The sequence below is a fragment of the Astatotilapia calliptera genome, chromosome 20 (genome assembly GCF_900246225.1).
Source record: "Astatotilapia calliptera chromosome 20, fAstCal1.2, whole genome shotgun sequence".
Classification (NCBI taxonomy): Eukaryota; Metazoa; Chordata; class Actinopteri; order Cichliformes; family Cichlidae; genus Astatotilapia; species Astatotilapia calliptera.
Genome location: NC_039321.1, coordinates 10370336 through 10389837, shown reverse-complemented (window position 1 = coordinate 10389837; position 19502 = coordinate 10370336). Strand labels below are relative to the sequence as shown.

The window sequence follows — 19502 nt, the reverse complement described above, 5'->3', positions numbered from 1 at the left end:
TGTTTTGGACGTGTAGAAGATTACAGACATTATCCTGTCTTTGTCTTCACTTCAGGATCCCGCGGAGGACCAGAGTGGAGAACCGTGTCTAAGTCCAAGCCAATCAGGACGCATTTCTGTTGCAACCCCCCCTTCCTCCTCCCCATCCCCACCACCCAGTCGCCTCTCCCCCGTACCGATGATGTCACTGACTGCTGTGAACAGTTTCCATGGAAACGCCCACCACCGCTTTGGCCTACATTTCAGGCAGCTCTCTCTCCCTCCATTCGCCCAACCCCCCCCCCCCCCCCCCCCCCCTCTCTCTCTCTCTCCCACACTGTCTTTCTGTCTCTGCCCCTCCCTGCCTGCTGCCCAGCCTCTCTTCACCACTTGCCAGACGAGAAGGTGAAGGGAGCATACTCGGACATTAGAGGGGCGAGGGGGGGTCACTAAGAGGAAGCTGACCGCTGTGGGCAAGAAGAAGAAACGACATTCACAGTAGAACAAAAAGCAAGACTGAAAAAGTTCCAGCTCTGGCCTGACTGTTTGTAATCTCTCGTGTTTTCAGTGTGCACAGCTGCTTAATTTGAAGGCTAAGATGAAGAAAGGGGACAGTTATAGAAGGTATCAGTTTGAAACTGTTTCCAGTTAAGTTTCTTTGCTCTTCTCTATTTGGCGAATATGAATATATATATATATGTATATGTATATATACACATATATATTTATTCCTGCTGTGCTGTTGGCCAGAGAACAGCACCAGCTCACCTGCTCTCAAAGAGCTCCTGTCTCTATGTTTTTAATTATTACGATTATTTAAACCTTTAAACATTCATAATGTGATTTCTTTTTTTATGTACATGTGTAAAACATGAGGGCTCTCACTGCTTTAAAAAAAAATTCTCTTCTTTTGTTTTGGGGGGTTTTTTCGGGGTTTTTTTGCAGAGGAAATGGTGTGCCTCCAGCATATCTCCTACCCTAAACTTGGAGTGATATTAAATTTTTATTTTATGTTTTGTTTTTTTTTCCTGTTTGTGTTTGGAGCAGTGAGAGAGCAGATCATATGTTATGCCTGCACATATACACACTTATTTCTAACCTACATTCCAGGAAAAACAAAAAGTGCACATCATTCCGTGTTTGCTGCGTTTCACACGCATTTACAAGCCAGTGTGACACATTGAGACATGTCCTGGGAATCCAACACCTCACTGTGTGATGAAGCAGGACCAGGGATAAACGTTAAGCCAAAAAAAAAAAGGTCTTATTGTGAGAAATGTGCTTTTTATTTTTTTTTTTTCCTTCCACTTCTTACTTGTACTACCAATGTGTTACAGGCCATATTTACAGATGTCCTGTCACTCAGAGGGACGAGTCACAGGGCTGTGGGTTACAGCCAAAACATTATCCTGTTCACTCCCCTCAGCAGTGGTTATTATTTACAGTCGCAGTCAGACTTCATATGAGGGACATGAATGTGTGCCTCAAACTACTATAAAAATAATCTAATTAGATTAATTTACAGGGAACACTGTAAATGTTTTAAATTTGTCAGTGCGCCATGATTACTGTAATTATGATGATTGTAATAGTTACCCTTTTAACTATGCAGCCCTTTGTTGCCAGGATTTATGAAGCAGTGGATACTCCTTTGAACTCAGATTTCACGTCGTAAAACTATGTCTGGCCACTTTATTCTGAGCATTTTAATTTGTTCACATTATCTCTTGGCGTAATGGCCACAGATCGGGGACAGTTCATATTAAAGAAAGTGTGTTTTGATTACAACAAATATGTATTCAAATGGTTCTAAGAAAGTGTTTTACTGTAACCAAACAGTTTTAGATATTCTTTGTTTCTTGTTTTGTTTTGTTTTTTAGTTAAAAAGGAAATCTGTATTGACCAGCAGTGGTTGAGTGAGAAGGGTTGAGTTGCCAGTGTTGGGAATAAAGTAATCGTGCCATCTGGTACCCATCACTGGGCCACAGCGACATAAAGGACCGTTCGTGTTTGTGCTGTTGTGGTATTTTTGGGCAGCTTTGTCATAGCTACATGCTGCTTCCCAGAATCCAGTGAGGATTACACTGCCTAAGAGGTAATTAAATTGCCACTGCCCTTGGTTTTATTTGTAATGAAATGTGCAAACAAAACAAGAGGGAAAGAAATGGAGGCTTTGTGCAAAACACTGACTGATGGATCGAAGCGAATGCAGAATGCTACATTTCATTATTGTGAACGTTTGTCCAGCTGGTGGATCAGGACCTCCCTTGTGCATTAAGTTCAGGGAGATGTTCTTTCCTGTGATTCTGGGGTAAGAGCAAGATTGACATGAACAGGCAGAGTTAAAGCTTGAATTTTTCTTTGTTTTTTTCTGTAGCTTAGTCATGGATGACAAAGGTAATCTGCGCCTTCATTGAACCCAGAAGGAGCACTTATGGTGTTATCTTTCTAGGTTTGTACTCGAAACAGTGTTTTCTTTGCTTGTACGTGGTGACTATATGATGTAAGCTCAATATTCTTGCTCAGTGTTCAGTCACTGGGGCACACCTAAGCCATATGCTATGATTAGAGGTAAAGGCAGGGTCAGGAGTGAATACTTGAGGTCTCAAAGAAAAAGACAAATGTTGCATTTGCACCCCCATACTAATCCCAAAGCTCCTCTGTGTAACATTTATTTCTCCGATGGATAAGAGCTCACCCTCCAATGCTGCATTGCTCTCATTGCTGAACTGTCTGCTAATGTCTATGTGCCTCGATCTGTGTACACATCACATTGAAGCCACGTCTTTCACCTGCCCCGCTGGGCATAAATCACCTGCACAGCCATGGTACACCCACACAGGTGCTGTCACTTTGCTTCTCTGCACCGTGTGAGCCTCTGCAGACCACGTTTGACTGACATGCCCCCGACTGTACTGTTCACTTCTGTCGAGACAAAACGTACTCCCGCCAACCTGTAATGAGCTCTAATCTGCCAGAATAACCGAGAACACCTGTGTGGGTGCACAGAGCCCTTAACTGTAATTTGAGTTTTGCATTTTTGTTTTTCTCCAGTCTTGTCTGTTTAGTTAGTGACAGCTCCATTTACAACCGCCTTTCTGTAATGTGCCTAAATATGGAGAGGAAGAGTATTCATCTTAATTTTGCCTTTCATATGAAACATATTCAAGCCTGAAAAGTAAATAAAATACTTATTACTTATACATCTTTGTTAGCCTTTCTTTTTTAAAATGTGCTGGTGTGACTCAGTGAGGTTAATTCTTTTCAGTTCCAAGACCAAAATGTAACTGCAACAGGTGTCACTAACTACACTACGCCACAGGAAATCTGTACTGTAGTTTCAATATGAGAATGTGTGAACAGCAGCCTGAAAGTGACCAAAGTGTTGCTGTGCTGAAAGTTTATTATCAATACCTTAAACCCAACGATCTGAAGGCAATTCTACTGTAAAAGAAACATAAGTACATTATTGGAAAACAGGGCAAAAGGCCACGTTGTGGTAGATACACCAGGGGGGCGACCGTGGCTCAGGGGGTTGGGAATCGCATCTGTAACCGGAAGGTCGCAGATTCGATCCCTGGGCTCTCTGTTCTGGTCGTTGTGTCCTTGGGCAAGACACTTTACCCTACTTGCCTACTGGTGTTGGCCAGAGGGGCGATATGGCAGCCTCGCTTCTGTCAGTCTGCCCCAGGGCAGCTGTGGCTACAACTGTAGCTGCCTCCACCAGTGTGTGAATGTGAGAGTGAATGAATAGTGGTATTGTAAAGCGCTTTGGGTGCCTTGAAAAGCGCTATATAAATCCAATCCATTATTACTCGTATTGAGTTAGACTTGCGTTCTTGCTAAACTGGTGTAATTCTTTGTGGGAAAATTATTGGGTTGAGAGCTGGCGCCTGATTTCAGTACACTGAAGTCATTGTCATGTTCAAGAAGCTTTGTGATATGGCGCATTATCAGCCATCAGAAGCCATTGGAAGATCTGGGATAGACCGCAGCAATACTTGGGCTGTGGCGCTGAACTCGGTAATAACGGACCCAAAGTGTGACAAGACTACATCCCTCACACCATTCATTACATCATCACTCCCAACCTGAACCTTTGATAAAAGGGAGGATGGAGTCATGTGCGTATTGTAGCCCCAGTTTCCTAATCTTAGCTCAGAGGATTGGCACCCAGTGTGGTCTTCTGCCGCCCAAAGATGCTCTTCCCCATACCCTCGTTGTAACAAGTGGTTACTTTTGTGGCTGTTGCCTCCCACTCAAAGCAGTCGAACCATTCTCCTCTGGCACCAAAAGGCATTTTCACCCAACTGCTGCTCTGGATATTCTTTTTCTGACCCTAGACATGGTTGTACGGAGAAAGAAAAAAAATCACAGTAAATCAGCAGTTTTTCATATACTCAGACTAGCCAGCGGGTGTCCACTCCAGTCCTCAAGAGCTACGGTCCTGGAGCTTTTAGATGCATCCCTACTAAGACACACCTGAATCAAATAAATGGATTGTTTATCGGGCCTTTGCCAAACGTGATGGCATGCTGAAGAGGTAATCCAACCATTTGATTCAACTGTGTTGGAGTAGGGATGCATCTAAAAGCTGCAGGACAGTAGCTCTTGAGGACTAGAGTTGGACACCCCTAAACTAGCCCATACAACACACTACTTTTAAAGTCACTTAAAGTCAGTTTGAACCCAAGCATGTCATCTTGACCATGTTTACATTGACTGATTAAAGATTTGTGTTAATGAGCAATTACAACAGTACCTAAAAAAAGTGGCTGAGTGTTTGCAACAAAGCTAGCTCGACAGGGACTTAAAATTACTTATGAGGTAAATCTTTCATCATAAGGCCTCAGTGTTCTTATTTGAGGTTTAGTCCTCTTAATTTGCCTCAGTGCTGTAAGCCATGTAGAAAACTTTACTTATGAACAGACACACTGAGCCACAGCTTTCTGACATTGCTTTTATTCTGAAATGCCATCTGTAAAAATTATACATCAAGCCTATGGAACTCTGGTAGTTCACAGTTTGTTTACAGTGTGATTTATTTCATAACAAAGTCTCATAAAAACAAATATACGTACATATCCGATAGGTAAAGAAGCACTTGATGCTACAACACAAACCGTATGTCATGTAGTCTAATATACTGTGTCACTTTTTTGTTTGTTCGTTTGTTTGTTTTAGACCCTAAAGGGTGCTTGCCCTCTTTGGATGAAACAATCCCCGATGTCGTCCCACGCTGAGCAATTTCATGTTAAATGAAAAGTATGTACAGATACAAAAAGTGTGAACAAAAACATGTTCCAAAATAACCTCGGGTTGAATGAGCGTCAGTGCTGCTTTTCACATTTGTTGCTGTGAACAGGGCAGCTAGCACATTTCTAAAATAAACTGCAAGCATGAAGTCAGAGTTTGTGATGCAGGAAAAAAAAAAAAAAGCAGCATGAAGACGGCACAATGGGAAAATAAGGTTGATTTGATTTACGATTAAGGCCTAGGCAAGCACCCTGCAGCAAAACTGCAGTTTTTCGTACCCCAAAAAAAACAAACAATGAACAGTCTCAACGCTTCACTGAATCGTGTCTCAGCTTAGTCGATAAGAGTCCAAACCCAACCCCCACCTGATCAACATCTGCCAAGTTTGCAGTCTCAAACACTTTTTTCTCCCTCTTCTTCTGCTTCCACACATCCACCCCTCTCTTTTTTTCCTTCCCACCCCTTCCTTTACCCCCATCACAGCAGGCAGTTGGAAAAAACATGGCAGCAAAACGCTGTCAGCCTGAACGCCTACACTGCCACCTCCACTCCTGCACCTCAGTGTCTACTTTCTCCTGAAGGGAAAATGGCGGAGGGGAGAATAGTGGAGAGTTGTAGTGGAGATCTAGACAAAACTGGAGAAGGAGAGAAGGGAGTGGGCGGCTGGGTGGGTGGATTTTGGCGGGGGGGGGGGGGCTGCTATAGCGTCCATCTCATGTAGGCGGTTTGGGGGATGTGGGGTGTCATGCCCACCTCGAGGGGTGTAAGCGGTAAGGAGAGACAGAGAGAGGGAGAGATGGGTGGGGGGGGAGTAAGGAGGGGTGGGTGGAGGTGGCTCCAAGATCCATTTCCTTCCAGTGATCTTGTTACAAACGCATCTGCCGTCTTTTAGTCAGGCTCCCGGAACAAAGACCACCTGCGATGTCAACTCCATCCTCGCACAAAAAGGCCTCTTCAATCAGTTCCTGTTGCAATTAAAAAAAGAAGAAGAAAGAATTTTAAAAAAAAGCGGAAAAAGAAATTAAAAATCTGTCACCCTGACAACACGCTCCAGAAAACACGTCTGAATTTCCTTCATTGCTACACAGTGTGCTGGAGTTACACACGCACTGGTTTGAAACACAAACCTGCCACAGCATGCCTCATTACTCATAATTATGATGAATGTGTGTGTTTGTATATTCTATCTTAGCGCTTCTGTATCACCTGAGTGACGATCATAAACATTTAGGTGTGTTTAATTATCACCTTTTAACACCTAAACCCTGCCACGAATAAAATTAATTGTTACGGAGGCGCAAATAATATTTTCATAATGAAACACCTTCTGCTTCTGCTTTTAGAAGTTCTGCAGCTTTTCTTTAGGTGTTTAGTTGCTCAAATCAGGATATTTGGTCAGACCCTGCAGGGAGAGCTTACGCTCACGCTGATGAAGATTACCTTTAGTAGCATTCACAGTCTCGTCAGCGTTTGCGTCCTCTGCTTCTGATGCGACACTGCACACCGATGCCTCAGTTTTCTCCTCCATCCCACCTCCTGCCTGCGACTCCGGAGGGGAGGATCCTGTTGTAGGTGGCTCTGCAGCCACACCCGGTGCAACCGGTCGCGTTCCTGTTGTATGAGCAGCGGCACTGGCGGCGGCAGTTTGTTGCAAAGACGCCTTAGTGGTAAACCAGTGTCGCACCAAGTCTGTTGTCAAACTGCTACTCTGAGCAAGTTCCTGCAACTGTGCATACAGAAGGGGAATCAAGAGGAAGGTTCACGGTTATTTGAGGTGCAAAGTGGACACTTAGATGACACATTTCACCTTTTCATACTCATACCTGTTTGCAACCCAGTTCTTTTAGAATTTAGACAGTTTTCCTTTAATGACATGTTATTGAAAATACCCTCAATATATTGCAATAATATTACATCTTACACTAGTCTAAAACGTCTTATTTGATTTTCAATGAACTCTAAAGTTTTTAATATCATTTTTATATCATAGTTGCATATACATGTACATATTTAGTTCATATTTATTTAGGAATCAATGAAAATCTGAAGACAGATGCTGATGCTAAATGGCAACAATTATATTAAGGCCAAAAAAAAAAAAAAAGGATCAAATTTGAAGATTTTTTGCAATTTGAAAATGTTCATCAAAGATCCTGATGTTCACAGGAGCCTGCAGCTCAGTTTACGTGACTCGTGAACACAAGTGTAAATTTGAACAAAAATGTTATGTTGTAATAATGAAACTCTTCAAGTAGCACTGCTTGCTTCTGTTCACACAATGCCTTTTTTTCATCTCTTTCACTTTTTTGTCAAAGCTCTTTAAAGCTACTTACAGAGATGGAGAGAGCAACACGATCAAATTTTAGCCACATGTGCAAAAATAAAAAAATAAAAAATAAAAAATTGGTGCACTTGTAGCTATGACTTTGTTTTAGTTCCTCCTGACACCAAGAACGAGTTCTGAGAGAGATCGAGAGGTCTCACTCCTGTCCAGACAGGACATGAAGAATGCATTAAAAAAATGAATGAATAAATACATTTTTATTGCAATTTAGAAACAGGCTGGATTAGTTGTTCACTAAAACGTACGTGGATTGAAATCGATTTGCAAATGCTACTAGGTGACACACTGACAGATTAATAGAAAGGAATGCATGTGTCAGAGTGGCTTCAGAGACATTTACATATATTTACTTATAAAATAAGATATAATCCACACACTGCTTTGTTGGTGAACTGTATCCAGAATTACATCACATGATACCGTTGTATCCTGCATTTCCTTTTCTTGGTTTGGAATAAATGCATTTTACTTCATGTAAAAGTAAAATGACCACGAAACAAATAAACAAAAGCATCAATTAGCCAACATGTTTTTTTCTTCTAAAAAGCACAAGCTCGAGCCCTCCTGAGGTATGACCCCAGTTCTACCAATCAAATTCCAACAGACCCTTGAATGCATCCAACATTTTCACTGTTTGCAACCCAAAACCTTCCTTATGACCTCACAACATCTCCAATCAAGCACATAATCCCATATCCACTTCCTGGATTATATACAGGAGTGTATAGAAAAATGAGTGGGGTTAATTTTGTTTGAAGTGTGTTGCCAGAAAAACATGTAAATTAAAATATATAAAGCAATACTTTTGCCTTCGCAGGTCAACACTGAAAGAATTGATGGGAAAATAACACTTTAATCATGAGTAAACCACACACACCAACCAGAGGAGATGATTTGCTAAAATAGCGAATGCCCCTAACATTGATATAACAGGAAGTGAGTCAGGGTTTTTCTATCACATATGAGGTTTCAGTTATTTACACCTAAAATCCCCAAAATATCTATCTAATGCAACAGAAGCATTTTGAAAGTGGAACTCTAAAAGCCTAGTGTGACTTTCAGGAGTGACATGCCTGTATAATTAGAGGATATGCTGTCAGCTTTTATAAAAGCAATAGTACAGAGAAATCGTTTGATTCTCAGGTTCCTGTGTTTCTCAGCTACTGAGCTATAAAAAAAATGTTTGGTGCTGTTGATACCTGTGAGTCTTCCAGCCTTCCGTGGACGTCAAGGTGAGCCTGGAGGACGTGCACGTTCCCCTTCTGTAGGTCTTCCTCCAGAGCCATGTTCTGGTACGACTCCAGCCACTTCAGCTGCCCATTCTTCTGCACATAACGGCAATCTCCGAACCAGCGCACCACTTCAGGCCTGGGCAGCCCAGTGCTTGAGATGAGTTCATCGTACTGAGTGGCGCTGGGCCACTGGGTCCGAGCGTAAACTTGTTTCAGCAGATGCAGCTGGTCCGCTGTCTTCTTACCTCGGACGCCTGTGGGTTTGGGGGAGTGAGCTGGTTTGGGTGTTGGCGTGGAGGTCTGCGATGTTTTGGGGGTGGCAGATGAGGCAGGACCCAGGGAGGATGCGGCCGTACTATCCAGCCCTTCGCTCTCAGTTTTCCCATTGGCCTCTGTCACCTTCAGCATCTTCAGATTTATTTTAATAGGGTTGACTTTTGGTTCCCCTGAACTTTCATCTCTCTGCCTCTCTTCTCCATCAACCCCGATATCCTCACCCTCCTCCTCCTCTCGCATTGCCCGCTCAGCCTCCTCTTTCTTTTTCTCAGCTGCCACTCTCTTCCTCCTCTCAGCAAACCAGCCGTGGATTTCTCTTCTGGTCATCTTGGTCTCAGACCGCAGTCTATCCACTTCCTCGCCTGATGGGTCTGAGTTCTGGGAAAAGCTGCCCTCTAGGGCTTTAACCTAACATAATAAACGCAAGTTAATTATTAGTATCGTCTTTTTTTCAATGAAGACAAAGAACTGGCATGTGTGAGATATTTGATTAATGATTTTGTTATTCAAGTTAAAAATAAAACTAGCATCTGTAACAGTTCAGACAGAGTGAGATATTTAAAGACATCATCTTTGTAGTTTAAAAAACAAAACAAAACTCTGAATACCTCATTTTACAATTTTTCAAGCCTTCCAAGACCAAAAACTAATTCACTTATTCATCTTATAAGCTGTGCATGGAAAGAAAATAAAACATATCCTCTTTTAGGTTTGAACTTTACTGTTTACATTTCACTTGCACATTCAAGATTGTTGTGGTAGTAGCAGCTAATGTAGATGAAGTCTACACCCCCGGAGACACACTATTTATCTAATTTTGTGCAGCTCCATCTGGAGCCACAAAAGTAAACTCTTACAAATAGAAAGCTGATCTCCCCTGCATTTATAAACAGACTTTGATGTGGAAATCCACAGAACTGAGTAATCACGACAAAAAACAGTGAGGAAACCTGGCCACCTGCTAAGCTTATTACACTTATATTACACAGGAAGCTGGCGTAGTAAGGCCTCACCTGGTGGGGTTCTCTCTCCTTGTAGCGGATGGCTGTGAAATCAGGTGACGGTGGCCTGGGGAGTCGGCGGGAAGGTGTGGTGGGAGAGGTGGGTGTCTGTGATGATGCAGATGGGCTCAGGGGTGCAGCGCTGTGTTGGGGAGTTTTCGCACCAGAGTTGTTGCTACTTTCTGACAGATCGATGGGGTTGGCACTGCCAGCGGCGCTTGTTCCTGGCGTACTCGGACTGCTGCCCGTTCCGGGTGTGGTGGCGGGTTTAGTCTGCGGTCCTGAGCCGGCACGTGTACCTTTCAGGTTGCGAAAGTGGTAGCGCCGGTCACTAAACCACTTGCGAACTTCTCGCACTGTGAGCCCCGTCAACGCAATGAGCCGGTCCACCTCCTCCTGGTCGGGAAACTGGCACACCTGAAAACTGTCCTTTAGGGCATTGAGCTGCTCCTGAGACTTTTTGCCTTTGTAAAAGCTGGGATCCAGGAAGGGGTTGACGGGCGTCCTGGATCCCAGCGTGCTGCTCGAAGCAGATGCAGGGGATGGGGAAGAAGACTTGGAGGCAGGGGAAGAAGCCTCCTCCATCTTCATGGGTGGGGAGTCACTGGCAGAGGGGTCGACGTCATCTGCGCTTGTCTCACTATTTTTGCTGCTGCTCCCATTAGCATCTTTGCTCTTCGGTAAACTGTTGCCATTGACGGTTTTGATGTCTGTGATGTTTTTGCTTTCTGTGGTTACTTTGTTGTCACTCTGCAGCACGCTGGTGTTGTTGGCATTGCTGACATCTGTGTTCTTGGCATTTACATGCCCAGTTGCATCACCGTTGCCCTTATCGCTGGAGTCAACATTACCGCTGCTGTCTTTACCATTGACACTGCTCGCCTTAGCATTACTATGACTACTGCTTCCCAAGCTGAGGTTGATCACGCTAGTTTGACTGCTGCTAAGAGCACTGCTAGTGCCCCCTCCCCCACTCCTACTACTATTACAGCTGCTAATGATATTCGTTCCTGTGCTGCTGCTTCCCACTGACCCCACCACCATGCTCACGCCTTTGTCTGCCACCAGGGCCGCTGCAGGTCGGGCCTGCATCATAGGCCGCGCTGCTGCCTGGGGCTTAGGTGTGACAGCTAGGGCAACAGGAGTACTGTTAACCTGGATACCGTTTGCCATGACCGGCTGTGTGACGATTACCCCTCCTTGGCCGACGAGAGACCCCTGCAGGATGTGAGGGATCCCTGTGGCCCCAAGCGATGCAGGCAGGACTGTGATGGTTTGCTGGGCTGGGCTGTGGTGACTCTGTGGCTGGTTGTGAGAGTTGGAAGGTGCCGTTTGAATTATGGTGTTGAACATCTTCCTCCTGGCCTCCTCTATCTCTTCAGGAGACCAGCTGATGCCTTGCTTCAGTCTCTGGGCTGTGAACCAGATCTTGATCTGCTCTTCTGGGAACTTTGTGACCACAGTCAGGTAGCAGAGCTCAGCTTTCGTGGGGTACGGAAATTTGCTGAAGGAGGTCTTCAGGAAGGAAGAGGAATCCATGGAGGCACTGTAGGTAGGGATGCTGCTCAAAGGAATCATTACCTGAGAGAGAAAGGTTGAATATCAGCCACTGATTTTACATTTAAAAATTCATAAGATTTGGATAGAAAGAATTACCTTTGGGAGATTTTCTGAGGAGGAAGTTGAGGAACTGGAGGAAATATTTGAGGAGGCGGTGACTGGCGCAGAATGATGAAGGTTTCTGTTTTGAACTACTGAAACCACCTGGAAAAAAAAAACATTCAAGAATCAGAACAAGTGACTCCAATAAAAATTTTTTTTTTTTTTAAACATGTTTTATCTAAAAAAAACCCCAGGAGAAATAAAAACTGACATTTACCTGTGTGATTGGTGTCTTTAACATGGGTAATGCTCCTGAGCCATTCACTATCTGGATTGCTGAAGGAAGTGTGACCTTAGTTGTTCCATTGTGGACAATCGTAGGAACATGGGCGACTGTTACTGAGGCAGTTTCTTTTCTCTCAGTCTCTCTAGATGCAGAGATAGTGTGTGGGTCTGAGGACGCCTCATCGGAGACTGGGTGACACACCACAATCCGTTTAGGCTCCGATTTGCCCTTCAGCATCCGCATAATTGGGGTTTTAGTGATAGAAATCTCACTGTCCTTCCCGCTCTCTGGCCCAGCCACCAGATGTTGCTCCACCACCAGCCTCCTGTCTCTCTTTCTCAGCCGCAGAGTGGTGTTCAATGTGCTGGGGTGAACCCTGGCGTTGTGCAATGCTAGGCCCTCAAACTTGGGTGCTGAAACCCCACAGCTGACACAAAAGAAGCTGGGGTCAGCACGGAAGTCTGGGTGCCCGGAGTAGACGTGATCCAAAAATAAGTTAAGGTCATGCGTTTCGAAATTACAAGGCTTACATGTGTAACTGCCTGCACCATCTTTGACTGCATCCCCCGCCTCTGGTTTGGAAGACTCTCCAGGGTCTAAGGGGCTCTGTGTGTCACTGCCAGAAACCCTTGGCTGACGGAGAGCAGGAGAGTCCTGCTCAACCTCCTCTAAGGGGCGAATAATCTTGCTAGGTATCATACAGGGAGTGGACGACTTCCTTTTGCTGGCCATGGTGTGAAAAAAAAATGGGGCTGGGGGTGGGAGGAGTGGTCAAATGGCTGAGAGTGAGGTGTGAAAAAGAATATGGGTTTCTCGTTGACTATAGACCAGGCATGGGGGAAGGGGGGTGGCGGGTCTTGTCCGTGGGTCCACTTGTGGTTATCACTTGAGTTTTTCGGGAAATCCTGCAAAAAGAGAGTGAAACACTGATTAGTTTGTCAATCACCAGCCAACAGTTTAGTCAAGTGGTTTGGTGAGTTACAAACACACAAAAGAGAGAAAATTTACATTTTAAGTGCAAATGAGTTGGGCGACTGAGAGCAAATGAAATATCTTACTCAGCGCAGCAAAACCCAGGTCCATCTCAGCAGAGGAAAACACATCATTGCTGACACCGTTTCCAGGTAAAATGTCAACAGCACAGGTAATAAAGGACACCTCGTGGAAAGATTGAGCTCGAGCGCTTTAAAATCCACAGATCTTGCTGCTCAAAACCTCTGATCAGAGAAACCCAGGGCTGTCTCTCTTATGAAGGCCTACACACAAGCTCACTCTGCATCTTCACTGATGGCTTGTAGAGAGAGCTCCTGTCCTACCCCCTTCTTTCCCCTCCCCCCACACAACTCGGTCTCACTTCCCCTCTTTCAGACACACCCCCAACAGAGAGGGCACATTCTGGTTTTTTTTTTTAATCCAGGGCCTCTGTAGTTTAACTGAATATCTTTATTTAAATTCCTACAGCAATATAGTGCACGTAACATCTGGGCAGTTGAGCAGTTCAGATGAACAGATGTTCTGCGGAAAAATGGCTCCATCCTAACAATGGTACACACTGTACAGACAGGAATCACACCTATATAAGAATTCAAATCTTAAAACCTTCACAACACCTCTTAGATTCTTTGTCTCCATTAAGAAAAAAAAAGCTTCGTCTTTTCCCTCTCCTTCCTTCCTTTGCACAGAGAGGTAGTGATGCAGTACTAGAGGACAGCTCTAGGGCAATTACTCTCCCAGTCACTCTGCCCTGACATGACACCTCATGCGCAGAGCAGCAAAAGCTCAACAAAGTTCAGCGGCTTAGAGAAACACAACAGGAAAATGCTTAAAATCTCACCCAGTCCAGCCCAGATACTTCACAAACACATCCAGTTTTCACATTTCAGCGCTCAAAAGCTTAAACCCTTTCGTGCATGCAAGCAGAACAACTCCATGCTCATATTAAACTTGGCTGGGGGGTGAGGGGGTGGTATACCTTCAGATGCTTAGCCTCATTGTGCACGAGGCTGTTCACTTATGACAAGGTGAGCAGCAAGCTCGATGTCTCCATTCGACAAATCCGCTAATGATGAATGTCCTCTTTCTAAAGTGCCCACAGACACATTAGCAGATCTTCGATTTGCCATAGAAAAGATCACAGTACACTAATTCAAAACCCAGTTAACTATTGCAGGACGAGGGCTCCAACTGTGACCGAGCACAGGTATGCAGAGTTGACTCTCCTGCACTCAGAAGCCTATGACAACCCAGACAGAGGCGGCAAAAGCAAGTTAAAGTTCCCATCATCTGCTGTCTGCCTTAGTACTGCTAATAGTAAAATGTTTTCTGAGCAGTCTCTGAAAACATTGCTGGACTCAAAACAAATAGTATCTTCTTTGTTTATTGTATTTTATTTTTTTGAACAGTAAGACTGCTCCCCTCTCTTTGGATCTGAATGTGAGGGGTTAACAGGCAAATTAAGTTTGCTACTGTGGAAGGAACGTGATGCCCCTTGTCCCCCACCCCGCGTGCACCAACTTGGGCTGTTGTGCACCCCTTCGACTCCCCCTGCCATTGGGTTCTGCATCAGGGGGCACCACTCTGCCAAGGCTGGCTGGTCACATGACCGACACAAAGGCTTATGGGTGGGCAGTCTCAACCATCAATCACGTGGTTCTGCTGGGTGCGGATGGCAGGCGAGAGGAGAGGGACAGCGAATGGGAAAGGACGGTGGGGGATGGGCGAGTCGGTATGGGGTGAGGAGAGTTGTTAACTATCGTTGAGGAAGCACTGAGGTGTTTCAGTGAGGAATTTTCCTACCCGATACCCCCCTCCAACTAGCCTGCCCAACCCTGCCTTCCCCCGCGCTTCAAAGCCCCCTTCTAGCTCCAAACTACAATCACAGTCCTTCCCTCTCCTCCCTCCCTGCTGCACTGCAAAAGCCCAGAACATTCAGCCAGCGGACATAACCTGGAGTCCTGCTTCAGCGCCTGCATGTGGCGTGCACACCCGGGCAGTCAGCAGGCATGTGCAAAATAATCACTAACACTAAGACACCCAGCAAAACACAATGTCAGAGCTGCTAAGTATGTAATCCTATTTCCACGACTGATCAAAAGCTGCAAACTCTGACTGACAGACAGCAACTACCAACTTTACACATCACACTGTGATGGGCCTGTGAAAAATCAAAAACCACATCTGTGCGAACACAACTCCAGATAAGCCCTGGGCCTCAGCGAATGCGAAAGCAACCAGCAGAGACGCAGAGGCCTCTCTCACTCTCTTTCACACACACATACAGCCGCACACAGGTGAGCATCAAAACAGCACAAGCCCGAGCTATAATTGGCGAGTCGAAATGGGCAGCTCATGCCAGGATCAGATGAGCTCTCTGTTGACTCATGGGTGTGAGCGCATCAGCTGAAAACTTTTCATTTGAATGCCGCACATGCGTTGACTGACCATGCAGGGGACCGTGGGTTCGTGTCTGTTATATGTGTGTGTGTTAGCATTTGCATGTGTTGGTTTCCTGTGAGATTGAGAGTAAAGGGGGTGGGGGGTAGGAGTGGGGTGCGTGTGAGCTCTTGGTGAGTGTGTGTATGTGTGTGTGTGGCGTGTGGGGGAGGCTGGCTAAATGCCTCTGTGTGAGGCTTGTTTATCGAGGTAGTCAGGCTGCAATTTTTCCTGTGTGTGAGAGTCAGAGAGCTCTCCCAGTGACACACAAAGACATTATTTTTGACCTCACGGTTCATAACCTGTATTATTCTTAATGTCATCATTGGCTCAGCAAGGCGTGACCTCCTTTCATCCGGTGGCCTGACTCTCCTCTAGGCTGGGGATGGATCCTCTGAGCACAGACCAATAATAGCTCTCTCTCGCACGCACACCTTTGTATAGCTTCACACAAACTAAACTAGTCATCTCGTCACCTCGCTGAGAATGCAGGTGTAACACTGATGTGTGCGTGTAACAAATGTTCTCCCAGTAGGATGACGAAAAGGTGTACAGCACAGGCAGCTTTCTCCTAGTTTCCTCGCTCTTCCTCGTCTTCTTCACCCTCACTCCCCCTCCCTTTCTCCAACAGCCTCTGCACCCTCTGCTTCCCCTCCCTCCGCTTCCTCCTCTCAGAGCAAGTTTGGCCCAGGGAGACAGGTCGGCAGCGCCACTGGTGTGTTACTGTCCCCATGGCAACCACCTCCTACCCCCTCTTTCTCTCTCCTACCAGCTCATTTCTCTGAAGTACACGCATGTGGGTAAACACGCACACGTCTCCTATGCCATCCAGTCTCTGGCTCTAGTGGGGCTTGTTTGTTCCACACGCCCCTGTCAGTGGTATTTGGAGAGTCCCTGCCCTGCTCCTATTTCAGTGCCTCCCTCACGCAGTGTTCATGTCTCCCTGGTAGGTGTGGTCGCCGTCGCCAAGGCACACTACTCTCCAAAGCTGATGGCGTCTCTTCCTGTTAACTCAGTGTCTGTGAGTCTTGGTTCAGGCATCTGCCCGGGCTACTGCTCTGGGGGCTCCTGTGTTTCAGCCTACAGGGCCCTAAAGTCACGCAGGGCTCCTGTAGTCACTGTAGGCAATGCAGCCATGAGCGCATAAACAGGCCTGGCCTATCTGCCAGATGCTATCCTTTCAGGAGATGACAACCTCTCGCCCCTGTGCGTTTTCCCCAAGCCCACCCTCAAAAAAATAAATAAAAATCCTACGCTGTTTTGTTCTGCCTCAAAACAAACAAACAAAAAACGACTTAAGCTGCTAACCTTCTCTCATCAATCATTTTCAGGGTCTTGTTCGCTCATACACCCCTGCTCTCGAACAACCCACCACTAGAAATGCTCACAGGTTCTCTGCAGCCCAACTTCTTTCCACTCCCTCTTCGGCTCGCACACAATGCAGGCAACAATCAGAGCGCCTCTGAGCCTCAGTGACAGCGCAGTGTCATTTTCATGTGATCCTGAGTCTCAGGTCAAGGGAGCGTGTGGCTGTGTGGGTTGTGCACGGCCGCATTGCTGTGGCCGCTGCCGGTGCATGCGTTAAAATTGGGTTGCTGAGAGGGGAGGGAGAGAAAAATGGCGGAGCACCATGCCTCTGTGCTGTCCAACCTAAAATGGCTGACATCACAAGCTGTTAACCAGCCAAGCAGAGCCAAGAGGCTGCTGCCGCTGCTGACCCAGACCTGAATGCTGTGGCTGTGCGAGTGGCTTACTCTGCTCTTCCCCAACAACGTGAAAAGGCTCTTCAGTAGCAGATGACTCCTGTTTTTGATTTTTTTTGTGTGGCCATACTTGGTAGAGATCTGTAAATAAACTGTCTTACATGGGTCTGCAGGCACAGATGTGATGGGAAGTCATTACCTACAGACTGACACCCTCCAAGAATTGTTCAGCTTTATTAAATCATCAGCACAACATTTAATACTTAACAAGGGTTGCCAGTAAAGCATTTAAAAAGTTGTCTAAAATATGCAAAGGCACCATGGATTTTAAATAAGTGACGTACTGATTAATCCTTCCACACAAAGCCACTCAACCTGTGTCAGCTACTAACCTAAATCTGAGGAAGAGAAAGGGAGGAGAAAGGAGGGAGGGAAACAGGGCCCAGGAGGTGGAGGTGGTAGTGATGATGATGGCAGAAGAGGAGGGGGGTAGAGTGTACTATTGACTGAAATCTACAGCCATCAGCACACCAGCACAAAGAAATACAGCAAGATAGTAACAACAATAACAATACTAATCATCACCTACAGCTCCCCTCACAGCTGATCCACGTGTGATCTGAGCAGCAGTGTGGAAAACCTGGCCCGTTTCTAAAAGTGTAAAAAGGTGAGCTGGATTAAGCTAAGTGTCCGTGCCTGGGACTCACGTGGACATCAGACACAAATTAGCGGTGTGGGAAATCTTTGCTCTAATCCCTGCAGTCAAACTCACTCATGACAACAGTGAAATAACAAATAAGACAAGTGGCTGCTAGAGAACAACAACAATAAACTCAGCTGGTGGAAGAAAAGAAAAAGGTGTGATTTTCATTTAAAACCAAGGTCCACACACATAGATTTTTCAAGCTAAATTAAAAAAAAATTTAAATAGATGGTAGATATATGATGGAAGTGACTGGGACTTTTAAAAATGACTCCCAAACTTCATTCATAGCACGGATTGACGGATTGGAAGAAATTTTGGAAATTCAGCGCATTGTTTACAGGACATATTACAGGATTTTTTCCGGGTAAGCGGGTGGGGGCTACAGTGCACCCTGACAACATCTAATTGGCGCTAATTTGGTGATTAATCGGCGATATTCCGCGAAAATGGGAGGTACAATAAGAGTCTGCGCTGCAATGTTTCGGTCCCTGAGCGCAGCAGCGTCAGATATTTCCGAAAAATGATGCGTGTTCATCTTCCGCTCAAGTTAGGCGGAGTGAGCCCCAACTTAAAGGGCTTGTCTGCATTATAGGTTTGAACACTACGACCAATTCATACCGGAGAGAGAGGAAAAAAGGTAAGCCGTGCCCCCCTCCAAGCTTTTAAAAAAACTACTCTCTCTACCACCCCCCCAGGTTGGCTGTCGCCATTTTAAGCAGGCGACATGCAGCTGGCCAGCGCCGCTGAGCCACAAGCCCGTAAAGGTAAGACAGCTCGCGCACAAGTTTAGGAAAGGTGAACACTTAAGTAAATGCGTATCAGTGAAGCACACTCACCTCGCTTCGTCGGAGCTCAGCGTATGCATCGCAGGTATTAAAAAGTTTACACTGGTGCGGGTTCAGTGGAGCCAGACACGGACGGGGTCGGCTTTGGGCTTCTCTGATGGTAACTTATAGGTGTAAGGACCCCTCTGACAATCGGCCGCTGATAATAATAAACGTGACTGGAGCCGGACCGGTCCCCCCTCCCTCTCACAACAACAACGGCCCCTCTCTTATTTTTTTGCGCTTGTTTATTTCGAGTGGCTCTGTGTTACAGCAGGCAGTGAAAGGGGAGGAAAATACGACGGACGTACCGAGGGAAGAGGCAGACACGTGACGCCGACGTCACTGACGGTGGAATTGGCGTGAGAGCTCGAGCTCCGCCGAGCACAGAGTATGAAGTGACTCACGTATCCCGTACTGACTTTGACCCCCTACGCCCCCTTCCTCACCCAGCAACACCATCACCCCACCCCATCCCATCCTATCTACACAGGTGGGGGGTCCGTGTTTGAGGTTTTGAAAGGGTCACAGCACCGTTAACCGTGCACGGTAACGGTTACAACACATCACACCTGTCCCCCCCCCCCCCTCTCCTCTCCCCTCCCAGGTGGGCTAGCCGCTCTTAAAGAGATAGAGCCAAACGGGTGCGTGGCAAAAGGTTAATAAAGACGCACAATAAATATGAATCTGCTCTTAAAGCTCCATTCAAACATATTAAACACCCACTACAGTTAGACGTGTTTTAGTCCACGTGACCTTTTAGCTGTAATTACGCAAATCTCAGTTTACATAGCCTGCAATTTATGGATTTCACTGAGCGGGCAGTTATCTGTGCTGTGAGAGTGGCGAGCTTTGAAGCTG

The 19502-nt window shown here is 45.8% G+C and overlaps 2 protein-coding genes across 2 annotated transcripts in view; one reads left to right on the top strand and one right to left on the bottom strand.

Moving 5' to 3' along the window:
- plcg1 (phospholipase C, gamma 1) overlaps window positions 1–291 on the top strand; it is a 28089-nt gene extending 27798 nt beyond the window's left edge. The window contains exon 33 of the mRNA XM_026153710.1: window positions 56–291. Coding sequence (XP_026009495.1) covers window positions 56–92 — 37 coding nt within the window. The 3' untranslated portion in view covers window positions 93–291. The remainder of the gene's footprint in view (window positions 1–55) is intronic.
- A 4634-nt stretch (window positions 292–4925) lies between these two features.
- zhx3b (zinc fingers and homeoboxes 3b) lies at window positions 4926–19064 on the bottom strand. The gene is made up of 7 exons (XM_026153663.1): window positions 18953–19064; window positions 11968–12881; window positions 11745–11852; window positions 10101–11669; window positions 8779–9495; window positions 6676–6961; window positions 4926–6200 (listed from the first exon to the last, which is right to left on the bottom strand). Exons 2-7 carry the CDS (start codon window positions 12706–12708, stop codon window positions 6190–6192), a joined length of 3432 nt encoding a protein of 1143 aa, XP_026009448.1. The 5' UTR covers window positions 12709–12881; window positions 18953–19064; the 3' UTR covers window positions 4926–6189.
- Window positions 19065–19502: the final 438 nt, after the last annotated feature.